At 38.4% G+C, this 27,696-nt stretch overlaps 1 protein-coding gene across 1 annotated transcript; it reads left to right on the top strand.

Moving 5' to 3' along the window:
• The first annotated feature begins 2,419 nt into the window (after positions 1-2,419).
• On the top strand, positions 2,420-27,169 carry plcxd3 (phosphatidylinositol-specific phospholipase C, X domain containing 3). Its single transcript, XM_028458684.1, has 6 exons — positions 2,420-2,664; positions 17,884-18,140; positions 18,346-18,519; positions 23,765-23,940; positions 24,724-24,825; positions 26,349-27,169. Exons 1-6 carry the CDS (start codon positions 2,559-2,561, stop codon positions 26,506-26,508), a joined length of 975 nt encoding a protein of 324 aa, XP_028314485.1. The 5' UTR covers positions 2,420-2,558; the 3' UTR covers positions 26,509-27,169.
• The last annotated feature ends 527 nt before the right edge of the window (positions 27,170-27,696 follow it).

Here is a 27,696-nt window from a genome sequence, read left to right on the forward strand (position 1 = left end):
TAAACTGAGTACATGTACTCCTAATGTGATACTAGTAGAGTGTAACTATAGTTAATATCAATAATATTACATTTATGTTCAAACTGTGAAATTAATAAATCGTCTGAAAAAATGATAAAGATTTCTGTTAAAAACGTCAATGTTCAGCCAAACCTCAATATGCAGCGTTTCCATTTTTACTGTGACGTGTTTATCACTGACTCATGTTATGATGACAAAGCATCTGATGATGATCACACTGAATATGAATGTCTGCATGTATGAGGAATGCCAACATATTACGTCACTCGTTTCTATTATTCCACACAAAAGACCAGGCATGGGAAACTCGCGGTGCGGGGGCCACTTACGGCCCTCAATCTAATTATATGTGGCCTCGACAAAATGACAGAGAATTACACAGAATGAAAAACAAAAACATGGCAGAAATGACAGAAAAAAAGAAGGAAAAAAAACATTCAAAATTACAGAAAAAGGCATAAAATAAAATAAATAACACAAAGGGAAAACAAAAACACACAAAAAGACTAAATAAGTAGTACAAAAATATAAAAAAAAAAAACCAAAATAAACAAAATAACTCACAAAACAACCAATAACACACAAAATGACTCAAATAACACACAAAACAACAAACAAAACACACAAATGACTCCAAAAAATACACAAAATGACTCAAATAACACACAAAACAACAAACAAAACACACAAATGACTCCAAAAAATACACAAAATGACTCAAATAACACACAAAACAACAAACAAAACACACAAATGACTCCAAAAAATACACAAAATGACTCAAATAACACACAAAACACACAAATTACTCCAAAAAATACACAAAATGACTCAAATAACACACAAAACAACAAACAAAACACACAAATGACTCCAAAAAATACACAAAATACACAAAATGACTCAAATAACACACAAAACAACAAAATTATACAGAAATGTCAGGAAAACAAACCAAACGCCAACAAAAACACATGTACAAACCCTTTGTTCTTTCCTGTGTTAAAACTCAGACTGGTTTATATTTTAAACTGTGACATGAATGTTGATAACGTGGCCCCTGAATCACATGTGTGGCCCCCGCTGTGATAACAGTGGCCCATTCTGCCATATACGTTATTAAATGAACATATTTGCTAAATGGACATTAAAGTGTGCTCTTGTTCCATTCTAATTAATTATGATATGGCTTTAGAGATGATTGACATTGTCCCTAATACCAGTCGTACAGTGATGTGTCCTGTATTTATCAGCTTTACACAGGAATCAACACTAAACTAATCATTCATCAACACAGACGTTATACAAACACTGCTTTATAGGGTTTGCTCTGCTTGGTCATGTGTGTGTTTTAGACAGTCCTCATAGGGCAGCGGTGTCAAATATAGGGCAGGGGTCCAATATGGACCAGTTTGATCTCAAGTGGGCCACAGATTTTATGTGGAAAAAGAAGAATTTTATCATCATTGTGTCGTAATGTTTCATATCAGTTCAATTCACTTGATTTTCACTGAGCAGTTTTTATGGAATTTAGACAAATCCTGTGTGTGTGTGTCTCAGTGTGTGTGTATGTGTGTGTCTGTGTGTGTTTCAGTGTGTGTGTCTGTGTGTGTCTCAGTGTGTGCGTGGGTCAGTGTGTGTGTGTCAGTGTGTGCGTGTGTCAGTGTGTGTGTGTGCCTCAGTGTGTGTGTGTGCGTGTGTCAGTGTGTGTGTCAGTGTGTGTGTCTCAGTGTGCGTGTGTCTGTGTGTGTGTGTCTCAGTGTGTGCGTGTGTCAGTGTGTGTGTGAGTCTCAGTGTGTGTGTGTGTGTGTGTCAGTGTGTGCGTGTGTCAGTGTGTGTGTGTCTCAGTGTGTGTGTGTGTCTCAGTGTGTGCGTCAGTGTGTGTGTGTGTCTCAGGGTGTGTGTGTCTCAGTGTGTGTGTGTCAGTGTGTGTGTGTGTGTCTCAGTGTGTGTGTCTCAGTGTGCGTGTGTCTGTGTGTCAGTGTGTGTGTCAGTGTGTGTGAGTCTCAGTGTGTGTGTGTGTGTGTCTGTGTGTCAGTGTGTGCGTGTGTCAGTGTGTGTGTCTCAGTGTGTGCGTGTCAGTGTGTGTGTGTGTGTGTGTCTCAGTGTGTGCGTCAGTGTGTGTGTGTGTCTCAGTGTGTGTGTGTCAGTGTGTGTGTGTGTGTCTCAGGGTGTGTGTGTCTCAGTGTGTGTGTGTGTGTGTGTGTGTCAGTGTCTCAGGGTGTGTGTGTGTGTGTGTGTCTCAGTGTGTGCGTCAGTGTGTGTGTGTGTCTCAGGGTGTGTGTGTCTCAGTGTGTGTGTGTGTGTCTCAGTGTGTGTGTGTGTGTGTGTGTCAGTGTGTGTGTGTGTCTCAGGGTGTGTGTGTGTGTGTCTCAGTGTGTGTGTGTGTCTGTGTGTGTGTGTGTCTCAGGGTGTGTGTGTGTGTGTGTGTGTGTGTCTCAGTGTGTGTGTGTGTCTGTGTGTGTGTGTGTCAGCAGTAGAGGCGCGGGCTCGCGCAGCCTCCGCTCCGCTACACACGGAGCTCGAGGCTCAGCAGCATGGCTTCGTCTCACGGGAGAACCAGCAACCTGCGCTTCGTGGACTGGATGGCAAGTTTACCGCAGAGCATGCACAGCATCCCGCTCACCAACCTGGCAATCCCCGGTAGGTTCTCCGCTGTCAACGCTTTTAAACCTCCGTATGTAATGAACGGCTAATAAACACTAGACACGCGCGTTGTGCTTTAATAAACTAGTTTTTAAGGCGGTTTCCTCGTGTCAGTCTGAACGTGTTACTTTCCATGTGGATGAAGGACAAAGGAGGAAACCAGACCTGTTGCGCAATGATTGATGCTGATATGTAAAGTGTGTGTGTGTGTGTGTGACTTGTAGTGTGTACACTGGGTGGTGGCCACATCATCTAATCCATGTGCTCCAATCAAACTGTATAGATCCCAGTATACACTATGGATCTGATGGATGTGTAATTATTAGAGGCTAATATCATCATCACACCTTCAACTCTTCTTTTTTTCTAATATCTCATCATTTTTTCCTCCCTGTCACCTCTCACTGTGTCAGGATGGATTTACATTACAACATGTGACCAACTCTGATTAAACCAATGCAAATAATCATCATTATTTACTAATCACTAATCAATATGAATGGTGCATGGCGTCACCTCCTCATGTTACTGAATCACTATAAATCACATCTCTCTCTCTCCTAAGGTTGTAGCAATTCTTGTTGTCATTTTGCTTTTTTGCATCATTTTTGTGGAGTTTTGTTGTCAATTTGTGGGTTTCTTTCCTACTTCTTTGTTGCTTTGTTGTAGTAATTTTGTCTATTTTGCACATTTTTAATGGACTTTTGTTGTCATTTTGTGTATTTAGCTCATTTTTGTTGTCTTTTGTTTAATTTTCATCCCATTTTGTATTGTTTTGTGTGTTTTTGGAGTCATTTTGTGTAATTTGCAATTTTTTTTAATGGACCTTTGTCTTCATTTTGTGTATTTCGCTCATCTTTGTGATATTTTGTGGTCATTTTGTGTATTTTTTTTCCCCCATTCTGTATTGTTTTATTGTTGTTTTATGTGTTTATGGAGTCATTTTTTGCATTTTCTTCACCGACAGTGCATGGCGTCACCTCCTGATATTATTGAATCACAACAATTGATCTGTCATTCTCTCTCTCTCTCTCTCTCTCTCTCTCTCTCTCTCTCTCCTAGAGACAATTCGTTTTAGCAATAATTTGACTCTATCTGAAACGATTCAATAAAATCAGTTCATTACCTTTTTATCCAAAATAATAATTCAATGAGTGAAATAAATCCCAGAATACTGGACAGTTCAGCAGATGTTTCATAGATTCCTGTTGTTTCATGTAACAACATGGCACATGTGTCAAACTCATTTCAGTTTGATCTCTAGTAAGCTGCTGATTGAAGGTGGGAAAACGAGCTATTTCAACATTAATGTGGCCTGGTTTGTGGTTCCAGATATAAATGATACACAAAGTATGTGAGGCACGACAATATTTAATCAACACTTGACAGATATCAGTCCCTGCAGGATCTTCACTTCACAATTTCATTGATTTTGTGACCAATTCTTCTTATATTCATTTGTGGATATTTTTGAGAAAAAAATTGAAGAAAATTATATTGCTAATATCGTGGAGATCTATTGAATTTGCATAGTTTTATACATGTTTTTATACATCAAAATATTACAATATTAATATCAACACTGAAGTCCAACCAATATCTTTTCAGTTTAAATGAGCATGTTCTCATGAGGCTTCTGCCGAGCTAATGCTAACAAGCTAACGCTACCACCGCTACTGCAGTGAGTCGGCCGGAACGTCTTTATTATTAAAAGAGCTTTAAAACACATCCATATAAAGTCTGCCGTGCTTAAATCCAATGCGTTATTTTCTTTTATCGGAATAAACTATAAACAATTTTAGATTGATTAATGGAAGGCCAACTTGCCGAGTAAAGATCGATGTAGTTGGATTGTAGGAATATGAAACGATTCATGATCCAATGGATGAATCGTTACACAGACACTTGCTCCTGTTTCATTAGCTTTTAAAATCACATTTGGATACAGATTCTGTAAACACTTAGCAAAGCTCGACATGTTCGCACACATTTGGTTTCATGTTTGTTTAGAGAAATCCTAAATCTAAAGGATTTCATCCAAGCTTATTTTAGCAGCGGCAGCAGAAGCCGTGTGTGCGCCTTTTTTTGGGCGTCTTTCATTTCTTTTCAAAAGGATTCAATTCCGTCCTCAAGCAGGAATAAAACTGGGACAGACAAACATAAAAGGAGACAATAGTTCAGCGTCTGCCATGAATTTTTTTTGTTCAGAAACATGCTCTGTTACTGCCAACCCAGCTCTAATGATTCATGAGATTCTCCATTACAAACAGTTCTTTATTATTTAAGGCTTGTATATGAAGTCAAAACACATGTGGATGCAAACTAAAGGTAAAGAAAGTTAAAATATATAGAGCAGACAAGGCCACACACATGCAGTCTTTGGCCTAATTTTGTGCCGCCGCCAAAATAAACACACAATGTTTTTCTATAAATACACAAAATGATAGAAAAACACACAAGGCGTCTACAAATATGTAAAAAACAAGTGAAAAATTAACAAAATGTCACCAGAAATACAAATTAATGACTCAAAAACCACACACAATGACAATAAAAAACACAGAATGACAACACAGACACACAAGACAACAACACAGTAATACAAAATGAGAGAAAAATTACACAAAACAAGAACAAAAATTCACAGATTGACTGGCAACAAAAACACACAAGATGACAACCGAAATAAACGAATTGACTGAAAAATGACAAAATAATAAACTAAGTTCCTCCAAAAACACACACAATTAACAGAAAAACAGACTAAACTATTTGTTGTTTCCTGTGTTAAAGGGGACATATGCTAAATCCACTTTTTTAGCCCTTAAATGCATTTTGTTGTATATTTAGAGTGCTTAGAAGTACAGAAAAAATCAAATGCATTAGCAGTTGCACCATCTTCAGACTTCATATGTTAGCGCTGTGTGCTCGTTTTAGATCCTTGATGATATGGCCTACGTGATTTAATTTAAGTCTAAAGTTAGTCATTTCATTTTGCCGTTTTTGTCTTTGAAAAGACTGTATTAAAATGCATTTTGTGACGTTAGCTTGGCGCTAGCGTTAGCTCACTTGTTAGGGTTCTGCAGGTTCATCACCTTCATTTTCATCTCGCTCCACTGGGTCAGACTCTGGCTCAAACATGTAAGACTGGATGGACAAGTCTAATGTTGTTGACATTTTGTAAATAACCTCTGAATAAAAAGTTTATGCGCCGCTACATAGCCGTATCTCTTCTATCAAACTACAAAAATGGCCGAGCAGGGTGGAGTTGAACCGAGTGTCACCTGAAGAGGGGGCGGGGTTTGGCGTGTCTCATTTGCATTTAAAGAGACCGCACCAAAACGAGTTGCTCTCAGAAGCACATCAGAAAAGGGGTAGAAAAGGGGTGGAGCTATAATAATGAGGAATTCAAACCCAAGCATTGCAGTTCCGCTTTATATAGACCACAACTGTATGATTTATATGTAAAAAGGAAGGATTTAAAACCATGATATGTCCCCTTTAAGGCTCTGATTGGTCATTTTTCCAAATGCTAAATGTTCATAATGTGGCCCATCTGCTATAGAGGGCTCTGTTGTCTAATAAATGGACTTAAAACTACTTAACTAAGTGATTTGAAGTGAATCCACTTTAATAGATGTAAATAGGGAGTTATCGTAAAATAAATTGTCCAATCGGGTTAATAATCATAGGTTTTATCATTACTGACAGCATAAAAAGCAGCTCCAACATTGACTAGGTCAATGAATGATTGCTTTAGATTCCTTTTTTTTAAACTGTCAAAACATTTTATTAAAAAAAACCTGTACAATCAAAACATAAACTTTTATTGTTTATACTCATATAAAAAGGGCAAAAACACAATTATATCACAAATAACCTTTACTTCTGTGCCATTCACAGGTAAAACTACCTAACTGGACAAAAAACAACAACAAAACAAAGGCAAACATCAAAATCCTTGACTTTCCCCTCTTGAGTTTGAGAAAAATTATGTAATTTCTTTCAACAAATTTGCTTTAGATTCTTTTGGAGATTCAGAATGACAAATAGGTGCATCTCGACAAGGTTTCATGCATGTTCTCAAGCATTTTCACAATGATTTAGCTACAAATATGCTTTTCAAAGCCCAGCTTTATACTCATAGAGACAAAGAGAACAATTGTCTGTTTTCCACATCTGAACGCAGGCCTCAAGGATAGGTTTTCACTCATTTTAAAACTAAAAACACTACATTTAAATACTTACCTAATCTTACTTACCTAATCATAGATTTATTCAGCACAAAAAAATGGTTTTAGGGTGTACTTACACTTTAAAACTAATCGTCAATTAAAAAAGAGTCAGAATTCATTACATAACCCTGTGGTACACCATAGAGCTGATAGCCTGTGAGATAGGGCTGGGCAGTATACCGGTTCATACCGAATACCGTTATATATTTTTGTTATGATGTGAATTTTCAATATACAGCCATACTGGTATATTTGATTACACAACTTTCAAAACGCTACGCTGCGCCTCATTTCAGACCGGACCCTTTTCAACGTTGCACTTCTAAATATGAAGGTAAACAGTAGCGCCCTGGTGTTAGTTACGGTGTAAATTATGCGTGTAAATGGATCAGAAAGACACAATTGAAAGCTCTGAAGCTGCATGTGAGCATGTGCATGCCTCTGCTACAGGAGAACAACACTCACGGACACGGAGGCACGGTTAGCTTAGCATGTCGGCAGTAATACTCAAAAAAAGAGGGCAAATGATCACAATTTGTAATTCCCGTAACGCGGAAATAAGTCCTGGTGGAGCTGCAAACAAAACCCTACTTTATTCACCATAAGAAACCAACACACTACTGAGTATGCAGCATTTAAAGCTAGCAATCAAGCTAATGCTAAGCTAGCGTGGCAAAGAGCCATTGGGCTGCTGTTGCAAACTTGTATAACTACTAGTGTGGAATTATTCTACAATATTCACTCATCATTACAGTAAAATAGACCATCCTAAGTCAATCTACTGCAGTCATTCATCTCTTAACCAGTAGAAAATGCTGTGAACACCTGAATATGCATAAAGAATTTTCTGGTCATACCGCCCAGCCCTACTGTGAGAAGTGGATAACTGTAAAGCCTAATCACAAAACAATCAAATAAATCAACTTTTGGCATCATTTTTTATGCTAAAGAGTGTTATTTATTTCCTGCGACACAGTCGACTGAAAGATACAATGTGAAATGCAGAAAGAGTTTGTCCTTGAAACCAACAAACAGACGAGAAGGAGATCTGGTTTTAATCCATCTCAGCAGCAGGATAAACTTAGCTCTTTGTTTCTTTAACTGCCAAGTAAAGGGGGATTCATTAACCCTTGACTCATGATTATGTCATTTATTATGTAGTATGTACATTCTTAATCCTACCTGTGTGTAAACCATCGCAGTATTTATCTTATAGAAACATGATGAGATTCAGTCGTGTGCCTTTTAGCCTCACGCTGTGCTGGAAATGTTTTCTTCTTCTACACGATGGCTCATTGGGGGGAAATTAAAAAAGGAGGAGATGAAAGTAAAGAGTAATTTATTGAAGCTGGGAAGGGAGAGTATTTTCTCTCCTGCAGATCAGTGGGGGGCCATGGTGAGCTGTTAGTTTTTTATTTATTTGTGGGTTTTATTTCGTAGCTATTGATAGATCTGCTGTTTCAGGACTGCAGACGACTTCGCTCTCAGCGTTTCAAAGGGACACAGTAAATATTTTTCTCTTTGATTGTGTTACCATGAGACGAGCTTCAGTCGCAGCTCAGGAAAGCTGACAACTTTCCCTCACCACCATAATTAAAAGTGAATTTTCAGCATTTTGGGACCAAAGCGTCCTTTTTTTATAGTTAAAGCTGCTGGAGTCGATAACTATTTTCTTTTATCACATAATGACACAATGATGACCTCACAGGTCAATAAATCAATGATCAGTCCATGAAAAATAGGCAGATTTGGACAGAAAACGTCCTAATGATCTGCCGTTGATCTGATTTAATGCAGCAGCTGAGTTTGTAAATCAGTCAATCAGCACCATTTGAAGATGATCTTCTGACCATCATCCAGCGGGTCTGAGCAGCGCTGTGTGACGCACACTCATACTGTATGTGAACATTGGTCCATTACTGCGTAAATTACGCATCTGATCAGCTGATTCTGGCCTGACATTAACACGATGCAAGAGTTTTTTGACGATCAAAACATGGAGAGAAAGACACAGAAGCAACATCCATGGAGGTCCGCGCACAGCGACCCTCTGGCTCTGCAGCGCAGCGGACACACAGACTCCACACCGGCTTCAGGCATCCAGCTTTTTCTCTCCCTCACACACACTTTATTTTCTCATTCAGTGACTGTTAATATTGACTATTGTTTTATTTGAATAATTTTCTTATACGAGGAAGATTAACTGGAGCATTTTTTTTTCCCATCTCTGCTGTGTTTTGTGTCAACATTTACTGCAGCGGATTTCTGCGTGTGTCTGCACCTGCTTGTCAGTCGTACTAATTTCCTGTGCTAAAATAATCACCTTAAACAGTTACAGATTTGATCAGGGGTGGGCAACTCCAGTCCTCGAGGGCTGGATTCCTGAGACTTTTAGATGTGTCCCTCCTCCAACACACCTGAATAAACTGAATGGCACGTTGTCATGCTTCTGCAGAGCTTGATGACAAGACATTGGTTTCTTCTGGATACTGTAGCTATAGTACCTTCTGGATCATCTCCAAAATCAAACTCGTTCTTCCTTTTGACATTGTCTATCAGCTCACCAAATTTCATTTAAATTAGTTCAGAACTTTTTAAAGTTATCCTGCAAATAAGCATCCACATTAACAGACAGATGGACGGATAGACAGACAAACGCTGGTAAAAAAAACTTCTGAACTTCTTTGCATCCATCTACAGGACTTCACATCCGATAATGCAATTCTAACAATGTCAGTAAGAGAGTGTTTTCAGTGGAGATCAAAACAAACGTTCAAGCAGCAATTGAAACCTTTTACATTTTCTTTTTTTTTTTAGCAAATTATCTTTGATTTACTGATCCATGAGGCCTACATTAAGTCTTATCTAATTAAAAATTTGCTTTGAATCTGAATGTAAACATACAATAGATACAAATCATGTAGTCATCCCTTTTTTCAAACAGTTTGTTGTGGAAGAACTAAATGTGCTGTTCTGTTGTTGATTCATATGGAAGAAATCAAACCAAAACTTCCAAAAACTAACATTTAATGTGTGACTGTGTTTAATGTGGTTGCATTTGATGAATTGTTGTTGATTGAAAACATTTCTAACTCACGGTTTGACTTGGCAGAGTTATAATTAAACATGCTTGTCAACTAATGCCTATACCAGTATTTCTCAAATGGGGTACATGTACCCCAGTGGTATGCAACGGCACTACAGAGGGTACAAATGAAAGCATTAACATATGGAGTTTTATAATGTTTATTTTTTTTAATTAAAAATGATAATCACAATAATGATGATGGAAATGATCTCGACTAGAATATGAACTGAAAATACAAGGGGTGTGGCAGGAGATGACCAGAGATGATATGGTTTTATTCCACTTATTTACAAAATTAGTTTGTTTTTTTCTTTTAAATGTGTGTGTTATTAATTCCAACATTGTGCTCTATAGTTGTTTTTTCACAGTATTCTAAGACAAAATGTTGGATTCAGAAATAAGAAAAACTTGGGAACTTGGGCCCAAAAATGTTGAGAACCACTGCTCTAGTCTGTGATAAATGTGTTGTGGTGCATGGCGTTATTTGCACCTATCCAGCTGCTGAAGGTTGCAGTGACTCAGTAATACAGTGCCCGGCCCCACATGATACAATACTATCAGATTTTCAAAAGGCTTAGAGGAGTCTTTAGCCTCTTGAGGGTCTCACTGTGAATGCGTAAGGCTTAAGGTAAGAAATGAATAGCTTAGCTGTGGTCGAGGGGAATGGATGAGAGCAGATATTAAAGCTAACACAGAATAACAGGCAATAAAAACAAATCCTTCAGCAGGGAAGGGTTTGTTTTGGTGATTCTCATGGGGAGCAAGAGAAAGGTAGTCTGAAACCTTTAAAACCAAGTTAAATAAATAAAAACTGGTGATGTAACTTCATGAAGGAGAAGGGGTTAGTGTTGGTGTCCATCCATCCATCCATCCAAAGGGGGATTGGAGCCTTTTAAAGCTGCTTAACCACGTATCTCACATTATTAAAACTGTACCTGTGTGTCCTTCAAAAGCTGTTCTCATAAATCCTCCAATAGGGATTTACTAACAAACTAATGTCCAAGGTTAATTGCTACTCAAAGGTTTTGTTGTTGACTCACCATAAACATTGGGCTTCTTTACTAAGGGTCCTAAGATTTGAACTTCAGAAAGGTTTGGTGCCTTGCGGGATTTGGAGTCCTGTAGAGGAATTCAAAGACTGCACCATAGCAGAAAAGTTTATTTGAGGAGTGTTTTTATTTCATTCTTAATGTGATGTCTTTTGATTTTTTCACCAGATGAGGAAGACGGTGAATGGCCGGACGACATTTTTGTTCTGCTTTGTTTATCATGTTCATCGTGATATGCCGTCACTCCGATATCGGTGGTATATGGTGCCTTCACACCGACAGACCCGCAAGCGTTTAAAACGTTAGCATTCCCAGGTCTTTAAAACAACCAGGCTTAGAACCAACAAACTTCTGGCACTAGCAATAGCACCGAACAAAAACTCGGTTCTTTTGGCCGAAGAGGGGTAACTGAGAGATGTTGACTCTGCTTTCAGAAAGCAGGACGGGCACAGCCGCTCTAGTTGAGTGCCTATACTAATTCACTGGTACCGAGTATTGGTTCAAATGTGAAAGATACCTATCCCTAACTCCTAGAGCGATTGATTCTCTAAGCATTTCTAATGTAAGGCTAGAGCGATTTGGTACACTGTGAACACAACCACGCCCGGTGCAGACTAAACACCAGGAAGTATCAGAGATGATGTTGAACACACGGCATTGTGGATGATCAGAATAACCCGCGACGGTGCAAAAGCACGACAACTTGTTGCTGCTCCATTGTTGAATATTGGTAAAGAACAAACGGAGAAGGAAGAAGTTTGTGAGCACTCTACAGCGCTGGCTTTGACCCATAGATGAGAGCCTCTTCTTCAGGTTTCTGTTTCTCTGCCGAGAGAAGTCTCTACTCCAGTAACCGGTGTGAAAGCACCCATTAAATGTGAGAAATGTTGAAATGCAAAGATTGCCACTAGTTTAAAATTAGCAAGACACTTGTTGAAACCTCTATCTTTGGAAACCAGATGGAAGTAAACCGGTTTCCCTGTTTCTGCCGCAGCACAGACAGGTAATTGAGTTTATATCAGAAGAAGTGAAATAATTCAGCCTCATCGAAACGTTTGCCCTCTCCTCGTCTTTCTCGTTGGAAAGTTTTGCTTTTTAGTGGATGCTAGAATATCCAAAAGCTCATTTCATGAGAATAACTTGATTAACACGAGTCCATTTGGCCGAGCTTTAGCAGTCACTGTCACTACTCACTGTTATTACCATCAAGCATGCCATCATCTCCTATGTAATCATCATTAGTGGTTCTCTCAGTCTCAGCTGTTCAACAGAAGCCGCTCCTCCATCCGCTCCCTTCACTCCCATTCACATCATTGCAGTAGGTGTTGGTTGCAACAATGTTGAAGGAAAAGTCTTCCCAGTATTTAAGGATTGAGGGTTAATTTAAAGTTATATAGTAGCTAATACAGGGATTTATTATTATTATTATTATTATTATATCATCATTAAATACTACGACTTTAAGCCAATCACAATCCTTTGATTTAGTGGCATTAATGAGGAAAGATGGCGCTGACCATAACCTCCCTGAATGTCAGATTCATAACACTGGCTGCTTCACAAGCTATTAAACATGATTATTTGCTAGAGCTTGCAACTACAATTGATCACAGGTAGCCTTTAAGGGCTTAACGGCAAACTCGGGTAACATGTATCACCATGACTTCGATAAAGCAAAAGCTATTCAACAATGTTATGGCCACTGTCTAATTCATTCCCCTTTTTCTGCCGACACTGACACCGTATGGACTTTAGTTGTAAAGATGTGCAGCGCTATCTGGCATTAACACAAAAGTAGGAGATTCACCACATGGTCCAGCTCTTCCCAGGGCATTCTGAGGTGTTTCCAGGCCAGCCTAGAGACATAGTCTCTCCAGCGTGTCTTGGGTCTTCCTCGGGGTCTTCTATCAGTGGGACGTGCCATGAACACCTCATCAGGGAGGTGTTCTAATCAGGTGCCAGAGCCACGTCATGTGGCTCAAGGAAGAGCCCAACCACCCTACAGAGGGTGTTCTGTAGGACGTTCTGTATGAGTTGAGCCCAACCACCCTACAGAGGACTTTCTGTAGGGTGGTTGGACTCAACTCATCTCCCTCTTCACCGCAACAGAACGGTGCAGTGTAACGAAAAATACGATATGAAATACAATACAGGGCTCACAATACGAAATACTTATGATGCGATATGAAATATGAAAAAAATTTACAATGAACAGTAACAAATGTGTAACAAAACTTTGTTGATGAAAAACAATTTGACTGTAAACAAATGTATCAACCTAACTGTTAAAAAAAATAAATACTTCTCATTTCTGTAACAAAAGATTTGAAGGCTGCGTTTTGGAGTAGAATACACAACATCGCTCAACGGACACGTTGGCTTGTATCCAGATGTGTGTTCGCTGACTGTGGTGTTTGCTCGTCATCGCTCTGCTGCGCTCCTTTAAAAATGTTTTTACTTGGTTTTATTTCCTGAACCTTTTAATTTTAAATTGCCATTTTTTTATTTTGCTAAATTCTAGGCCTCCGAATGCCGTTACATTTCTAGTGCAGAGTCACCGTTACTGCAGATTTCGCACCAATTGCCTGTCCATCTCTCGCTCCATCCTTCCATCACTTGTGAACTCCTCCACTCAGGGCAGGATCTCATAACCTTGCCCGGAGAAGTCACTCCATCTTTTTCTGCCTCATTGAGACCTGTGCTAACTGCTACAATTTACATGTTAAATACATTGTTTAACGTTAATTTCTGATGCATATGTTGTCCTTTAGAAATGGTAAAGCATTGCTAGGCTCAAGGATATAAATCATAGGTGTTAGTTTCCTGTCTGTGCATCTGTCACTGCAGATCTCACAGATGTTCTGCTCACTCGACAGGAGACATTTTTAATGCATGGATACTGTCTGTTGAGTCATCCAGCAGAAAGTTTTTGTAAAAAAAAAAAAAGAGACACCCAGCTTTGCTCTGTGTTCTACTGCTTGTCCTTTGATCCTGTTGGGGTGGGGGGTGTTGTAGGGGGTTGCTGTTGCTGCTGTTTTTACTTGGATTAGTTGTGCACGACATAAATCGCAGAAATATCCTTCTCAAGTGTACAGATTTGTCTTGTGTTGTCACAGATGCCTGCAAACAGCTTGAGCAGCCAATTCCCCAAAGTCTTTTGTTTGGATATCAGGATAATTTGAAAAAACATTTGTGTATAATAAAGTAAAACATTGAGATTCAGAATCTCTCGTAAGGTGAAGAAGGTATTTTTGCCCTGAGGATAAAGGCATTTAATTGATAGAGCAATTAAACTATTCATGAGGGAAATAAGTATTATTATCAGATAATCAAGCAACTTGTGACAAAAATAGAGCATTATTACGTCGAGCTAAAGTGAAGGTCACACTTTGCTACTATGTGAGCCTGATGCTGCTTTGATGCTCAGCCTCAGGAATCAACTGTCCACACAGGTTAGCGTGTGGAAAGCTGGAGGTCCGGGGCCGACCGGTGAATGGGTTCAGCCGTCGTTGAGACGCTTGAGTCGGATTCAGGGGCGATTCGTGACTGAAAGAACAGGAGGAGCAAATTTGTACATGCACGCGTGCACACGTGTGCTCTTTGATCCTTTTCAAACAGACATGACAGACACAGAGGGAGACATGACCTTCACATCCACACACGAGCAGAAAAGGAAAGGTTTCCTTCTTAACAGGAAGCGATGCACCAGACTCCAGTTGTGCTGGTGAATAAAAGCTATGATCATACTCAAGCTAGGGCTGGGCAATATGGAGCAAAACTTATATCATAATATTTTTCTCTCAAAATGGCAATATACAGTATGAATCTAGATATTTTTAACTCAAAAAAAATCCATCCTGCAATATATATCACAATTATCTATACGAATCAAATGAAATGTCAAAATAAATTTTTTTAGATCATGTTTTTTAACAAAAAAAAACAAAAACATTTGATTGCGCTAACATATGCATAGCAAGTAAACTCCCTGTCACTAGGTGTCAGTGAACGCACCATCAGACCTTGTTAAACTACCTCACTCCTCAATGGATTTTAACGGGAAGTTGATTGAAAAAAATTAATTTGACAGTTTGAACATACCACTTGTTTTTGATATTGGTTCTTGAATTACAGTTAGTTACCATTTACTAATTCTTGCAAGTTAAAAAAAAATTAAAAAATTGTGTGTCATACCATTTTGTACTTGTACAGGTGAAATATGTAATTTTTGATATTGCGATATATCACAATGTATATCATATTGTTTAGTATCAGGATACATCAGGATTTATCAGGATATCATGTATTGTGACATGCAAACCGTGAATCGCATCGTACTAGAAAGACCATTGTGGGTTAAATTTGCTGATGCTGAATAACACACAGGCACATTTATTAACAAACAGCTGCACAATATGTGCCACTTTTGGCTTTTTCTCCTCTAAGGGACAGCACGTGTGAGTGAGTTCTGTAGTGTGGCTTGTTTAGAGGAGGATCTGGGTTAGGACGCACTCAGTGATTCATCTAACTGTGCTTTTCATGCTGTTTTGAGAAGTAGTGAAAGCAACGACTCCTAAAATGAGTATTTTAATACAAAATAAAATACAAAATAAAAAATATATTGTTTTAGGCAATATTGTAATATTCCATATTGCCAAAATAGAAATCTCGATATATCTTGAATCTCAATATATTGCCCAGACACACAATATAATACCTTATAATCCTTCTAAAGAAATGGCTACAATGTTATTTTTTCATTGCTTATTCAAACCACTGAACACTTATTGGAAAATATTGAGGAGAGATTGAATTATCACTTGGTTAGATGGTTCAGTTTTATTAAAATCCCCAAATTGGATTTTGCATTATATAAGCTAATTATGAAGATTAGATATTTTCAGTAAGAAACTGTTTACGGTGAAGAGGCGAGGGATTCTTACGGAGATTCTACACCATAATCCATATGTTGAAAAACCCAGAACGTGACGCGGAACAATAGCCTGAAGCAGTTCTCCATAATTACTTAGCGATGAGTCATTGTGTGGGGGTTGACGACGCATGATTTAGTTCTTAGCGCAGTACCTGTCCAAAGGTGTTTCATTGTGATGAATAAAAGCAGGAAGCTCTTTATGAGCACCAACAGACATTATTCAGCCTGTCATTCTACATCGATATAAACACGGTCACCACATTCATCAAAGCACCTTCATATTTATCGCTCTCTGGAGATCTTTGCCTGTCAATGATCATCTGTGGAAAAATACTTTGCCTTATGTTGCCAACAGTCGATTTAAAAGTCTGTTAAAGCTGCTACTCGCGATTCATTTTTGTTCCAGTTTGTTCCCGGTATTTTCTTGTGATATCATGTGAAGTAAAAAATGTATAAATATATCCAATGACAACTAAAACCTCAACAAAAACACACAAAATTATGGAAAAATATACAAAATTACAACAAAAATGTAGTTACAATTAGTTTAAATGGGCAAATAATGGGCAAGACAAATTGTGAATGTGGTTAAATTGGCAAAAAAAAAAAAAAAATATGGTGAAAACAGGTTAAAAGTGACAATAATGGGTCAACATATGCAACAATGGGTGGGAAAAGTGGTGGAAAGGGTTTAAAAGTGCTGAAAATGTCTTGAAAGTGGACAAAATGCTCAGAAAAGGCATTGAATTGTGATGGAGAAGTGTCCAAAGTGGCAGTAATGTAGCAAAAATGCATTAAAAGGTGCAAAAATATGGCAAGAAAATGTGATGAAAATAGGTTAAAATATGGCAAGTTTGGTAAAATTGCAGAAAAAGGGTAAAAAAAAAAAAGAAAAGCTAAAGGGTCCGAAACATATTCTTAGTTTCTTGAAGGCATCTGGCAACCCCTTCCCAGTGTCTCGCAAACCCAAATGGGGCCCTGACCCCAAGGTTGAGAATCCCTGCACTAAATTACTTTAAATAATGTTTGATTCATTGAATTATGAGGCACTGATTTTATCTAATCAAAATAAAATGATGGTGGGTGGCAGCTTTAACTGTTGATTAAAGCTGGAAATGGTCAAACTTTGTCTAAATTAAACTTCTCGTTATAAATTATTAGCATCATTCTTTTCTTAGATGATGCAATGATTGGAAAATGTATGAAAATAGATTAATGTTGTACAAATGTCACCTTTACGGTAATTTTTTGGTTTGCAGTTAAATTATTTTTCCCTCCACCATGCAGTTTGTTAAGAGACAGCTTTTTACGACCATGAATATTATTTTTTGGAATATTATAAAGGTAAAGATAGCATGTTGCCTCAGGCCCCTTTACTTTAACTCAGGGGTGTTAAACTCATTTTAGTTCAGGGGCCAAATATGGAACAGTTTGGGCCACAGATTTTATGCAGGAAAAAAAAGGTAATTTGTGCACTAGTTTACACTGTTGTACATATACATAAAGTACTAAATATGTAATAAAATTGACAATAACCAAGCAATAAGTGACAGATATCTGTCCCAACAGGGTCTTCACTTTAAATTTACTAGATTTTGTGACACATTTCTATTGGCAAATATTATGTAATAATTTGAGGAAAATTTAAGGAGTTTGTAAGAATTTTGTGTTTTGTCAACTGTTTGTCATTAAAACATGACTGCAATCATGCGATATAAGCACTTGGAAAGCTGCAAACGCCTGCAAATATTGTTGAGTTTCATTTACACATTCATTCATACATCATTCATGTTTTCTCTGTCTTTTTCACTTTCTCCTGCGGGCCAAATAGGATCCTCTAAAAGGCCAGATTTGGCCCCCGGACCATGAGTTTGACACATGTGCTCTAACTGATGTATTCCTTCTATGCAGGTTCCCATGATTCTTTCAGTTTCTACATCGATGAGTCCTCTCCGGTTGGTCCCGAGCAGCCGGAGACAGTGCAGAACTTTGTCTCTGTTTTCGGCACCGTGGCCAAAAAGCTGATGAGGAAGTGGTTGGCGACGCAGACGATGAACTTCAACAGCCAATTGGAGGCTGGGATTCGTTTCTTTGACCTGCGTATCTCCACCAAGCCCCGTGACCCCGACAACGAGCTGTACTTCGCCCACGGGCTCTTCAGCGCCACGGTCAGCATCAAGCATACACAGTTTAGATAGTTTTCATTTAGTTGCTTAGTGATGTTGATGTATTTCAGTGCATTGAAATGCAGAATAGGAGCTCAGCATCCACAGCCCGAGGACATATGATGTTACTTTTACTATTCGTCTCGACATGCAGTTATCCTGAAAATGATTTGTCTGAATATTGATCATCTTCTCTTTTTATTTCCAGGTGAGAGAAGGTTTAGAGCAGATCAGTAGTTTCCTGTCAGCACATGCCAGAGAGGTGGTGTTCCTGGACTTCAACCATTTCTACGGCGTTCAGAATCTGCATCACGAGAAACTGGTGTCCATGTTACGGGACGTGTTTGGGGACAAGCTCTGCCCGGTTGTTTTTGCACACGAGGTGAGAGCTTCACTTAACATTTGACAGTAATTATTAATAAGGAGAAAATGTCAGCATTGGTTCAGGTGTTTCTTTTACGTGATTGAGAAATGTCTCTGGCTAATTATTGCTTTCTCAGCTTTGCATAACTCCCATCTCTGTTTTGATCACTCGACATGCTAAATGGCGGTTATTACATCTCTAATCATACTTCATTATTTTTGCACCGTGCTGCCCTTTTGCATAGAAGATGAGCAGCAGCGTCTCTCATACTTAGAAGGATGTCGGCGTAGAAATGGTTTGACCTTAAAGCTGCTATCAGGAGTTTCTGAAAGAATGTCTCAATGTCCCGCCCTCAACAGCACTACTTCCTCCCCTGCCTCTGCCAATCTACCAGAAGCCACGCCTCTACGTTTGTGTACGTGCATTGCAAAACATAACAAAGTCGCATCATTACAAAAACTACACATTTATTGTTAGAGTGCCATAACTTTTGATTAAAACATTTTTTTACCTGTACATGAGAAATGTCACCAAATCCTGGTCTGTTTGGAATTCTATTAAAAGCAGCAAGTTCCTCCCCCTTTGAAAAGCAGCTCTGAGATAAATTCTGTTACGGTCATGATGTTTATTCACAAGCTTTGTACCCGGACTTTTATTTTCTTTTTTAGTAGAAGCTTTATACATTGGCAATCGTGGAATGAGAAAGTGGAGTTTTGGAGCGCTCCTCCATGACGTTATGCTGCTCAGTGAAACGTGTTTGATGTTGTGACGGTGCACGCGCATTCACTTTGATTGACAGATGCCTGCTCCAGGAAGTCGAAGCCTATTGGCTGGGCAAAGTCAGCACTTTCTTGCATTTATATAGGGATTCATGAATGAAGGCGGGACTTATATGCATTAATGTATATGAATGACCACCATCAGTAGACCATAGTAAAAGACGAGTTCGCATTTCAAAAGAATGATACATAAATGTAGATTTCTCAGAAACTCTGGATATCAGCTTTAATGAAGGTGATGCAGGTTTCAACTTAGACGATGGAGGAAGAAACACGCAGTCATTCAAGGAGTACGAACCAATGCCTTAGGGTGCGTTCACACCGATGGACCCTAGAGCATTTTAAATGCTCTAGGGTCCAGTCTTGTTTGCTCTGATAGTCCTCCATGTTTGAACACGCAAACAAAGTCTAGAGTAGATCAAAGTGGTGAATATTAGAGTGATTGTTTCTACCAGTCTCGAAGCGTTTCCAATCTACGTCCAGAGCGATTAGGTGCGCTGTGTCAGGTGGTAGAGTCCTCGTCTTCTGATTGAGAGGTTGGGGGTCCCATCCCAGTCTATACCTGTCTATGTGTTGAAGTGTCCTTGGGCAAGACCATAGACTGTAAAAAAAAGATGGATGATGGACACTCACGGGGAAGTGAAGCTTTATTTTTAGAGCTCCCCCTGCTGACTTCTGCAGTATAGGTCATAAACCCCGCCTCCTCAATGATAACGGATGGGATTTTGGTCAAGCTGTAAATACTTGTCACATAAATTTTTCCAAAGCTAAACTCTGCTATGATCATTACTTATTATCACCCTACATTGTGATCAAGTGCTCATTTTTCTGTGAAGTTTGTTTTAAATACGTTATTTGAGGTTGAAATACGGGATTTGATGTAATATATTACGATGATTGACAGCCTTGCGTAGCTCTCTTTGTGAATAGTATAAGCAGTTACATCATGAAGAAAAGCCGAGAAGCCATTTGACTTTTCTGTTTTTTGAGCTCCTAGTACTAGTGCTAATCTCTATGATCAGATCATCTGAACATGTTCTTGGCGTAGCTGGGCTTGCGTAAGTCATTAGGGCAGTATGTTAAATGGGCGGGGCATGTTACCAGGGCTCTTCCCCCGGACACTACTACGCAGACTATGACTTCAAATTTGCAAGATGGAAACGCCCCTAAGCGTTGTGTTTTGGCTTCCAGAACGTTGAGTGGGAACAGCTACAGTGCACGCCCACTGGGCAAGACACTGAACCCTAAGTTGCTCCCAGTGGTCGACTAACGCCTGCATGGCAGCTCTGTCCCATTGGTGTGTGAAAGGGTGAATGAGCTGATATATAAAGCGCTTTGGGACTACTTCAGTGTAGGGATAAAGTGCTTTATAAATCAAGTCCATTTACATTTACCATTTACCCGTAGACTGATGCATAGATGTGTTTTTATTTCATTCTTACTGTAATTTCTTGAGTTTGCCTCCAAAAACTCTGCCAAAGTGACTTCCCAACACATTTTTGGTGTTTTTACTGAAAGTTGGATGTTTATTTTAGGGTTTACTTGGAAAGATCTAAATCCAGCCAAAATAAATGTGTGGTGGAGTGAGGAGATATCACGAGGAATACTGGGAACTAATGAGAACAAAAATAGAGTCAAAACAAACTTTCCAGCAGTATTTTCAACATTTTACATCTTTTTTGATTGATGATTTATTGCTGTATGAGGCCTATATCATGTCTTTATCTGACATAAATTACTTTGTCTCAATCAGCTTTACGCTCAGGTGAAGTTCTCCTCATTGCACAGCCTGATTAAATGCCCTCATAAGGTTTTTTTAGTGTAAATTTAAAGACATCTTTCCAAACAAGTCAATTTAAATTTAGTAAAGGTTAGCGAGCACCAGTTGAAGTTGCCACTAAACACCCACCGAGACTTCCAAAGTGAAAGGAGGCGTGGGAGGAGCTGGCAGCGTGGAGCGATAGTTTGTAGTCTGCTGCTGGAATGAGTCTGGCACTGTCACTGAAACGCTGCCCCAGAGCTGCTAATGTTTCACAAGCATTGTTTTTCACTCTGGGCATTATGTAGCAAAATAACCATAACCAGCTTTTCATACTTTTTTCTCCTAGCTTCAATAAATGACAACTTTGATGAAATTAATTAATTCCAATTCAGTTTTTCTGCGCAGAAATCTATTTGTAAGTTTTTTGTTTGGTTTTGGGTTTTTTTAAAAAGGAAGAATGTTGTACAGCAAGGGAACAAATGCTAAGCTAAATGTCATTTTAGCACTTTAACATGGCATAATAGAGTTTTCAGAAGCTTTGCACGAATGATTTAGTGGCGAAATTAAACAGATGTGACATTAAAAGGAATCAAATGACTCGTTATTTCCAGCATTGAAAGGGGGCGAAACGTTTTCTCGTAATTTCTCGAGAATTTTCAGAATATTCTAAATATAAACATTTCACGGAAATTATTCATTGGAATTAACAAGAATTTGGGAGTAATTTTTAAATAACAGATGCTGATATTTTTAGATCATTTAGATTATCAACATTATATATTTGGGGCCAATCTTCAATTTTGTAAATTCAATTTTTTTTTCCTGTTAATTTTTGTTAGTTTCCATGGAAAGTTTCCAACTTTTGTAACCCGATTTGAAATGTTATGTTTTTTAATTGCATTATATTATACATATTATACTAATAGTTATTATATGGATCTGATAGTTATTTCCGAGTAATTACAATAAACAATTCCCATGATAAGTTTACATTTTTGAATATTCCAGAGTTTAAGTTCCCATGCAAATTTACCAGACATTTTCATGCGACCCATGGTACTTTCCCATACCAACCTTTGTTATCCATAATGATACAAACAACTTATCCTCAGCACTTTAGTTTTGTTGACTCTTACCTCAGTGTTGTTCTTCTCCTGCTGATGTTCAGCCTATTTTGGTCCAAACAGCTCCTGAAGGAAACATAATCTCAGAGTGAAGACAGGCCTCTGAGGCCGGAAGTGGAAAAGTTTCATTACATTGCATTTTTCACCTGCACACACATCATCTGGTTATTTTATTACTGTAGCCTGGTGTATAATTTGCAGCTGATTTGGTTTCCTTATTATTTCTTTAATTTCAGATAGTTTTAGTAACAGTGTAACCATAGAAACACATGATGTTTGTGATTGCACTATATGTTTATTCAAAGGGAATGCCAGTTTAGGTTGTTTGTTCATTTTAAATAAATAATGACAAACAGTTCATCCAGTGATATTTCAAAAGAATGCATTAGTTGAAAGTAGACATGGGAAACTGGTGGCCTCATTTTGTGCAACCGCCAAAGTAAAGGCACAAATTTACTCCAAAAATACAAGCACAAAAATAGACAAAATCCCATAAAACAAGATCAGCTCATCAAATTTCATTTCAATCCATTCGTATCTGTTTGAGATATCTTTGTTGAAAAACTTCTTCTGGATACTATATCTATAACACCTTCCAGATCATTTCCAAAATTGACATCAGACATCCACAATAACAGACAGACGGACAAATGGAGAATAAAACAACAAATATATAAAAAAAATGACAGAAAAAATGCAAAGTGACAACAAAAATTCACAAATTACAGGAAAATACAAAAATATACCAAAGTCTTTGTTATACAACTATGAGGTAATGTATGAGGTTTTTTACTAAAGGGGCGTGGTGGTGTCATGGTTAAGGAAGTGGGCTTGTAACTAGAGGGTCACAAGTTTGAATCCTGTGGGATGTTGAGCAAGTCCCTAAACCCTAACTGCTCGTGTGGTACATCACTTTGGATAAAAGCATCTGCTTGGGTTCACGCCCTTGGGCGGACACTTGGGTCATTTCTGTGTGGAGTTTGCATGTTCTCCCCGTGCTTTATGGGTTTTCTCCAGGTACCCCAGCTTCTTCCCACAATCCAAAAACATCCCGTTAGGTTGATTGGAGTCTGTAGGATTGAATGTGAGTGGTTGTCTGTGTCTGTATGTTGACCTGTGACGGACTGGCGCTCTGTCCAGGGTGTACCCCAGTCTAAGGCCCAATGAGAGCTGGAGATAGGCACCAGCAGACCCCCGCGACCCTGAAAAAAGAGCAAGCGGCTCAGAAAATGGATGGATAGATGTTTGTTAGCAGGATATCTGAATAAGCTCTGAACAGATTTGAAATAAGCTGGTGAGCTGATAGACAATGTCAAAAGGAAGAGTGTGTTAAATTTTGGAGATGATCCATAAGGTTCTGTAGATACAGTATCCAGAAGAAGTTTTTCAGCAAAGATATCTCAAACAGAAATGAATGGATTTAAATTAAATTTGGTAAACTGATCCAAACATGGCAGAGCTATGTGCTCTCTGAGTTCTCTCGTTCTTTCATGTGTTAATGCTCAAACTGGCCGTTATTGTGAATGCTGACATCTCTGTGTTTTAACTATAAAAGTAATGCTGCTGGTGTCTTACTTTCTTTTCTTACGTCTGCTCAGGTGACTCTACAGTACTTGTGGGAAAAGGAGTACCAGGTCCTGGTCTTCTACCACCACCCCATGGCCCTGGAGGTGCCCTTCCTGTGGCCAGGGCAGATGATGCCGGCTCCCTGGGCCAACACCACCGACCCAGAGAAGCTGGTGCAGTTTCTTCAGGCGTCGGTCACTGATCGCAGGTCAGTGGGTTCAGTAGTTTACCTCTGAGGAATCTGTGGTGCAAAGAGGCCAGGACAACATATACAGTATGTAGTTCATGTGCAGTAATAAGTAGAGCCAGTTGCATCATGGGGCTGTGGCTTCAGGCGTCCTGGAGGTCATTTGTGATAAACATGAGTCTGAGACGTGCTTAACTTTGGCAGTAAATTACAGTTATTACATCCTTTTTTAACGCCAATAACTGTTGTTCACGAGATGCCTTCAAGTAACTAAGATTATTTACTGAACAATTTGAGCCCATTTTTGCTTATTTTTACCCTTTTTGATGCAGCTACACAAAATTCGCCATATTTTAACCTATTTTCATCACTTTTTCTTTCCACGTTTTTGTTCTTTTTAATGCATTTTGCTCCCATTTCTCACACTTATTCATCAAATTTCAATGCACTATGGTGCACATAATAGTAAACTTCCTGCATAACAGTGGATATTATTCAGATGCATAAATAAATAAAGGTGGTTATCACAGATTCATAGAACAATGGACCATCATTTTGCTGACTTTATAGATGCTCCTGTCTCCACATGACTGTTCTTCAATGTTCATGTCTGTGTTCAAGTGGGGGTCTCCGGTCTCTAACACCTTTATTCAAAGATAACCAAGAGTCCTTTCCCACACCAGCTTTTATTAGTTCCACCAAAATGTTTTCATTTCATTTAGCTTTTAGTCTTTTTTTCTGGTATAAAATGTTGTTAGTTGTTGATATGATAGAATAACTGACTGCTTTGTGTGTGTGTTGTAGGAGAAAGGGAACGTTCTTCGTCTCCCAGGTGGTTCTCACTCCAAAAGCCAGCACTGTGATGAAGGGTGTGGCCAGTGGACTGAGAGAGACCATCACAGAGAGGTGTGTTCACTATTTATATATTATAAACCCTAACTCTATTCTCTTCTTCCCTACGCTCCTCATCCTAATGCCACCAGTTTGTTAAAACCCTGAGCACCAAACCATCCGTTTTTCTCTCATGAATAAATCATGTAATAATTCCACGATGAGCGACTCCCAACAGGCAGTTTGGTTGCTTTGATGTTAGCATCCTTCACACGTTACCCCCGTTGATTCTACGCCACAGACTGGCATCGCAGGCGTCTGCATGTCACACAAAGCGTGCAACGACTTGTAAGATTTGCAGAAAGAGCGACAGTGATGGTTCTGAGCTCACGTACAGCGCATGTTTCATAGAAAGCCTCTCTCTGTGCTGTGAACTATACCGTCCTGTCTGCGTCTCTTTTTCTTTACCCAACAGCAGGGACCAGCAACTTTGATCACAGAAATGTGATTGTATCTGATCTGAGTTTCACATGATCAACATTCATGTCAGCATTTAAAATAATGGCCAATCCGAGCATTAATACATGAAACAGTGGTTTTTGTGACTTTTTGTCTTTGTTCTGTATATTTTTGTTGTCATTTTCTAGGTTTTTCTGTTACTTTTGTGTATGTTTGTGTGTTTTAGGAGTCATCTTTTGAGTCATTTTTGTTTTAATTTAACATTTTTGTGTTATTTTTGTGTATACTGTATAGTATATTTTGTGTATTTTGTTGTCTTTTTGTAAATTTTTCTCATTTTCTGCATTTTTTTTGTATTTTTTGTCATTTTCTATATTTTTCTGCTTTTCGTGTGTATTGGTTGTGGTTTTGCATTGTTTTGTATGTTTTTTGAGTATTTTTGTTGTCATTATGTGTGTGATTCGTTGACGTATTTTGTGCAATTTTGTCTCTTTTTTTGTAATTTTGTATATTTTTGTGTTTTGGTTATTTTGCATAATTTTTGGTCATTTTTGTGTGTTTATCTGTTGTTGCTTTTTGTCTATATTGTGTTTTAGGGGTCCATCTTTGTTTTTGGAGTGTACTGTATGTTATATTTGGTGTATTTTGTTGTCTTTTTGTAGATTTTTTGTTTTGGTTGTTGTTATGCATAGTGTTTTGTTGTTTTGTGTGTTTATGGAGTAATTTTGTTCTCATTGTGCGTAATGAATAATTTTTTATTTTTATTGTTATTTTGTATTTTTTTTATATTTAGTGTTTTTTGTGTAATCTTGTCTATTTCTGTGGTAATTTTGTATATTCTTGTGTTTTGGTTGTAGTTTCACATAGTTTTTTTGTTGTTTTGCATGTTTTTGGAGTAATTTTGCTTATTTCTGTTGTCATTTTGTGTGTGATGAGTCATTTAAAAAGAAAAGAAATTGTGTGTGTTTAGTATATTTTTGTGTATTAGTAGTTTTTTTTTTGTGATTTCACATTGTTTTTTGTTGATTTGTGTGTTTTTGGGGTAATTTTTTCTGTGATAAGTAATTTTTTGATGTTTTGTATATTTTTCTGTTATTTTTTTTGTAATTTTGCCTATTTCTGTTGTCTATTTCTCTCAGGGCGTTACCGGGCATGATGCAGTGGATCAGATCACAAAGACCCGGGGAAAGCGGCATCAACATCATCATCGCTGATTTCGTGGAGCTGGGAGAATTCATCAGCGCCGTCATCACGCTCAACTACCACGTGGATGAGGAGGACGACGACGACGCCACCTGAGGGGCTGCTGGGGGGGGGGGGGGGGGGGGGGGGGGAGTGGCGTCAGAGAGCACTTCAGGTGGTACGCTCTGCTCCTTCACTTCTCTTCTTTACTATTGTTTTTCAAGTTAGGAGCTCAGAATGCTCCTTTAACTTCATTTAGGGCTACGGTGGATGTTAAAGGTCTAACGTTGCACAAGTTGAGGAACGATGAGAGGAAAAGTGGGAGAAAATGCACCGATATTTGTGTGGAGAACAAGATTTAAATTTGTTTACCTATTTTTGAGATGAAGATGTCAGGGTTTTATTGTTGGTATATTTATTTTTTCCTGTGTGCATAAAAAAAATAAAGTAAATAAAAAACAATAACCTTCTTTTCCCAGTAATCCAAACCACATTCTCCTGATATAACACCACTCCTCCTCTACATAGAAGTAAATCTTGTGGTTGTAACACTTCCCAGAGGTTGTTTTTTCGATGATGTCTGTGTAACTGGAACCATTGACTGTCGTTGGTAGCTTTTCAAACTGGATGTCTCGATCATTAAAGTAATCTGTCCTTGTTGGAATATTTCTGAATTAGCTTTTTAGCGGTAGGAGGTTTCTCTGTCAGATCACAGCAGGTGCTTTGAAATACTGTTGCACATTAAATCCTTCATTGCACAGGCAAAAAAAAAAAAAAACTAAAAAAGAAGCATTTCCTTTAAATGTCAAAACAGCACGAATCTGCAATCATTTCATTCGCCAGTGTTTGTTGATTTAAAAACACTTTTAAAGAAAAACGCTCGTCTCTGATAAGCTAGTATAGCAAAAATAAGTTTCATTTATTCAGACAATTCTTTTTCAGGAAATGTACTTTGATGTCCTGACATGTTTTGACTGTTAACTGCCAGTCTTCTTCAGATGCGCCCGCTGATCGCTTTGATGTTTTCTTGACTTCGGCGTAATAATTCCGCAAGTTCTTATTGTATATTATGTTAAGGCTACATTTATTCAGATGTTTTTTCAGGAAATTTGCTTTGATCTCCTGACATGTTTTGACTGTCCACTGCCAGTCTTCGTCAAAGACATCAGCTGATTGCTTTGATGTTTGCTTGAATTCTGCATAATAATTTCAGCAAGTCTGTTTTGGCTTCATTTTGAATAATATGTTATTTAATTTATTTAGACAACTTTTTTTCAGGAAATTTGCTTTGATCTCCTGACATGT

Source organism: Gouania willdenowi, chromosome 9, assembly GCF_900634775.1.
Source record: "Gouania willdenowi chromosome 9, fGouWil2.1, whole genome shotgun sequence".
NCBI lineage: Eukaryota > Metazoa > Chordata > Actinopteri > Blenniiformes > Gobiesocidae > Gouania > Gouania willdenowi.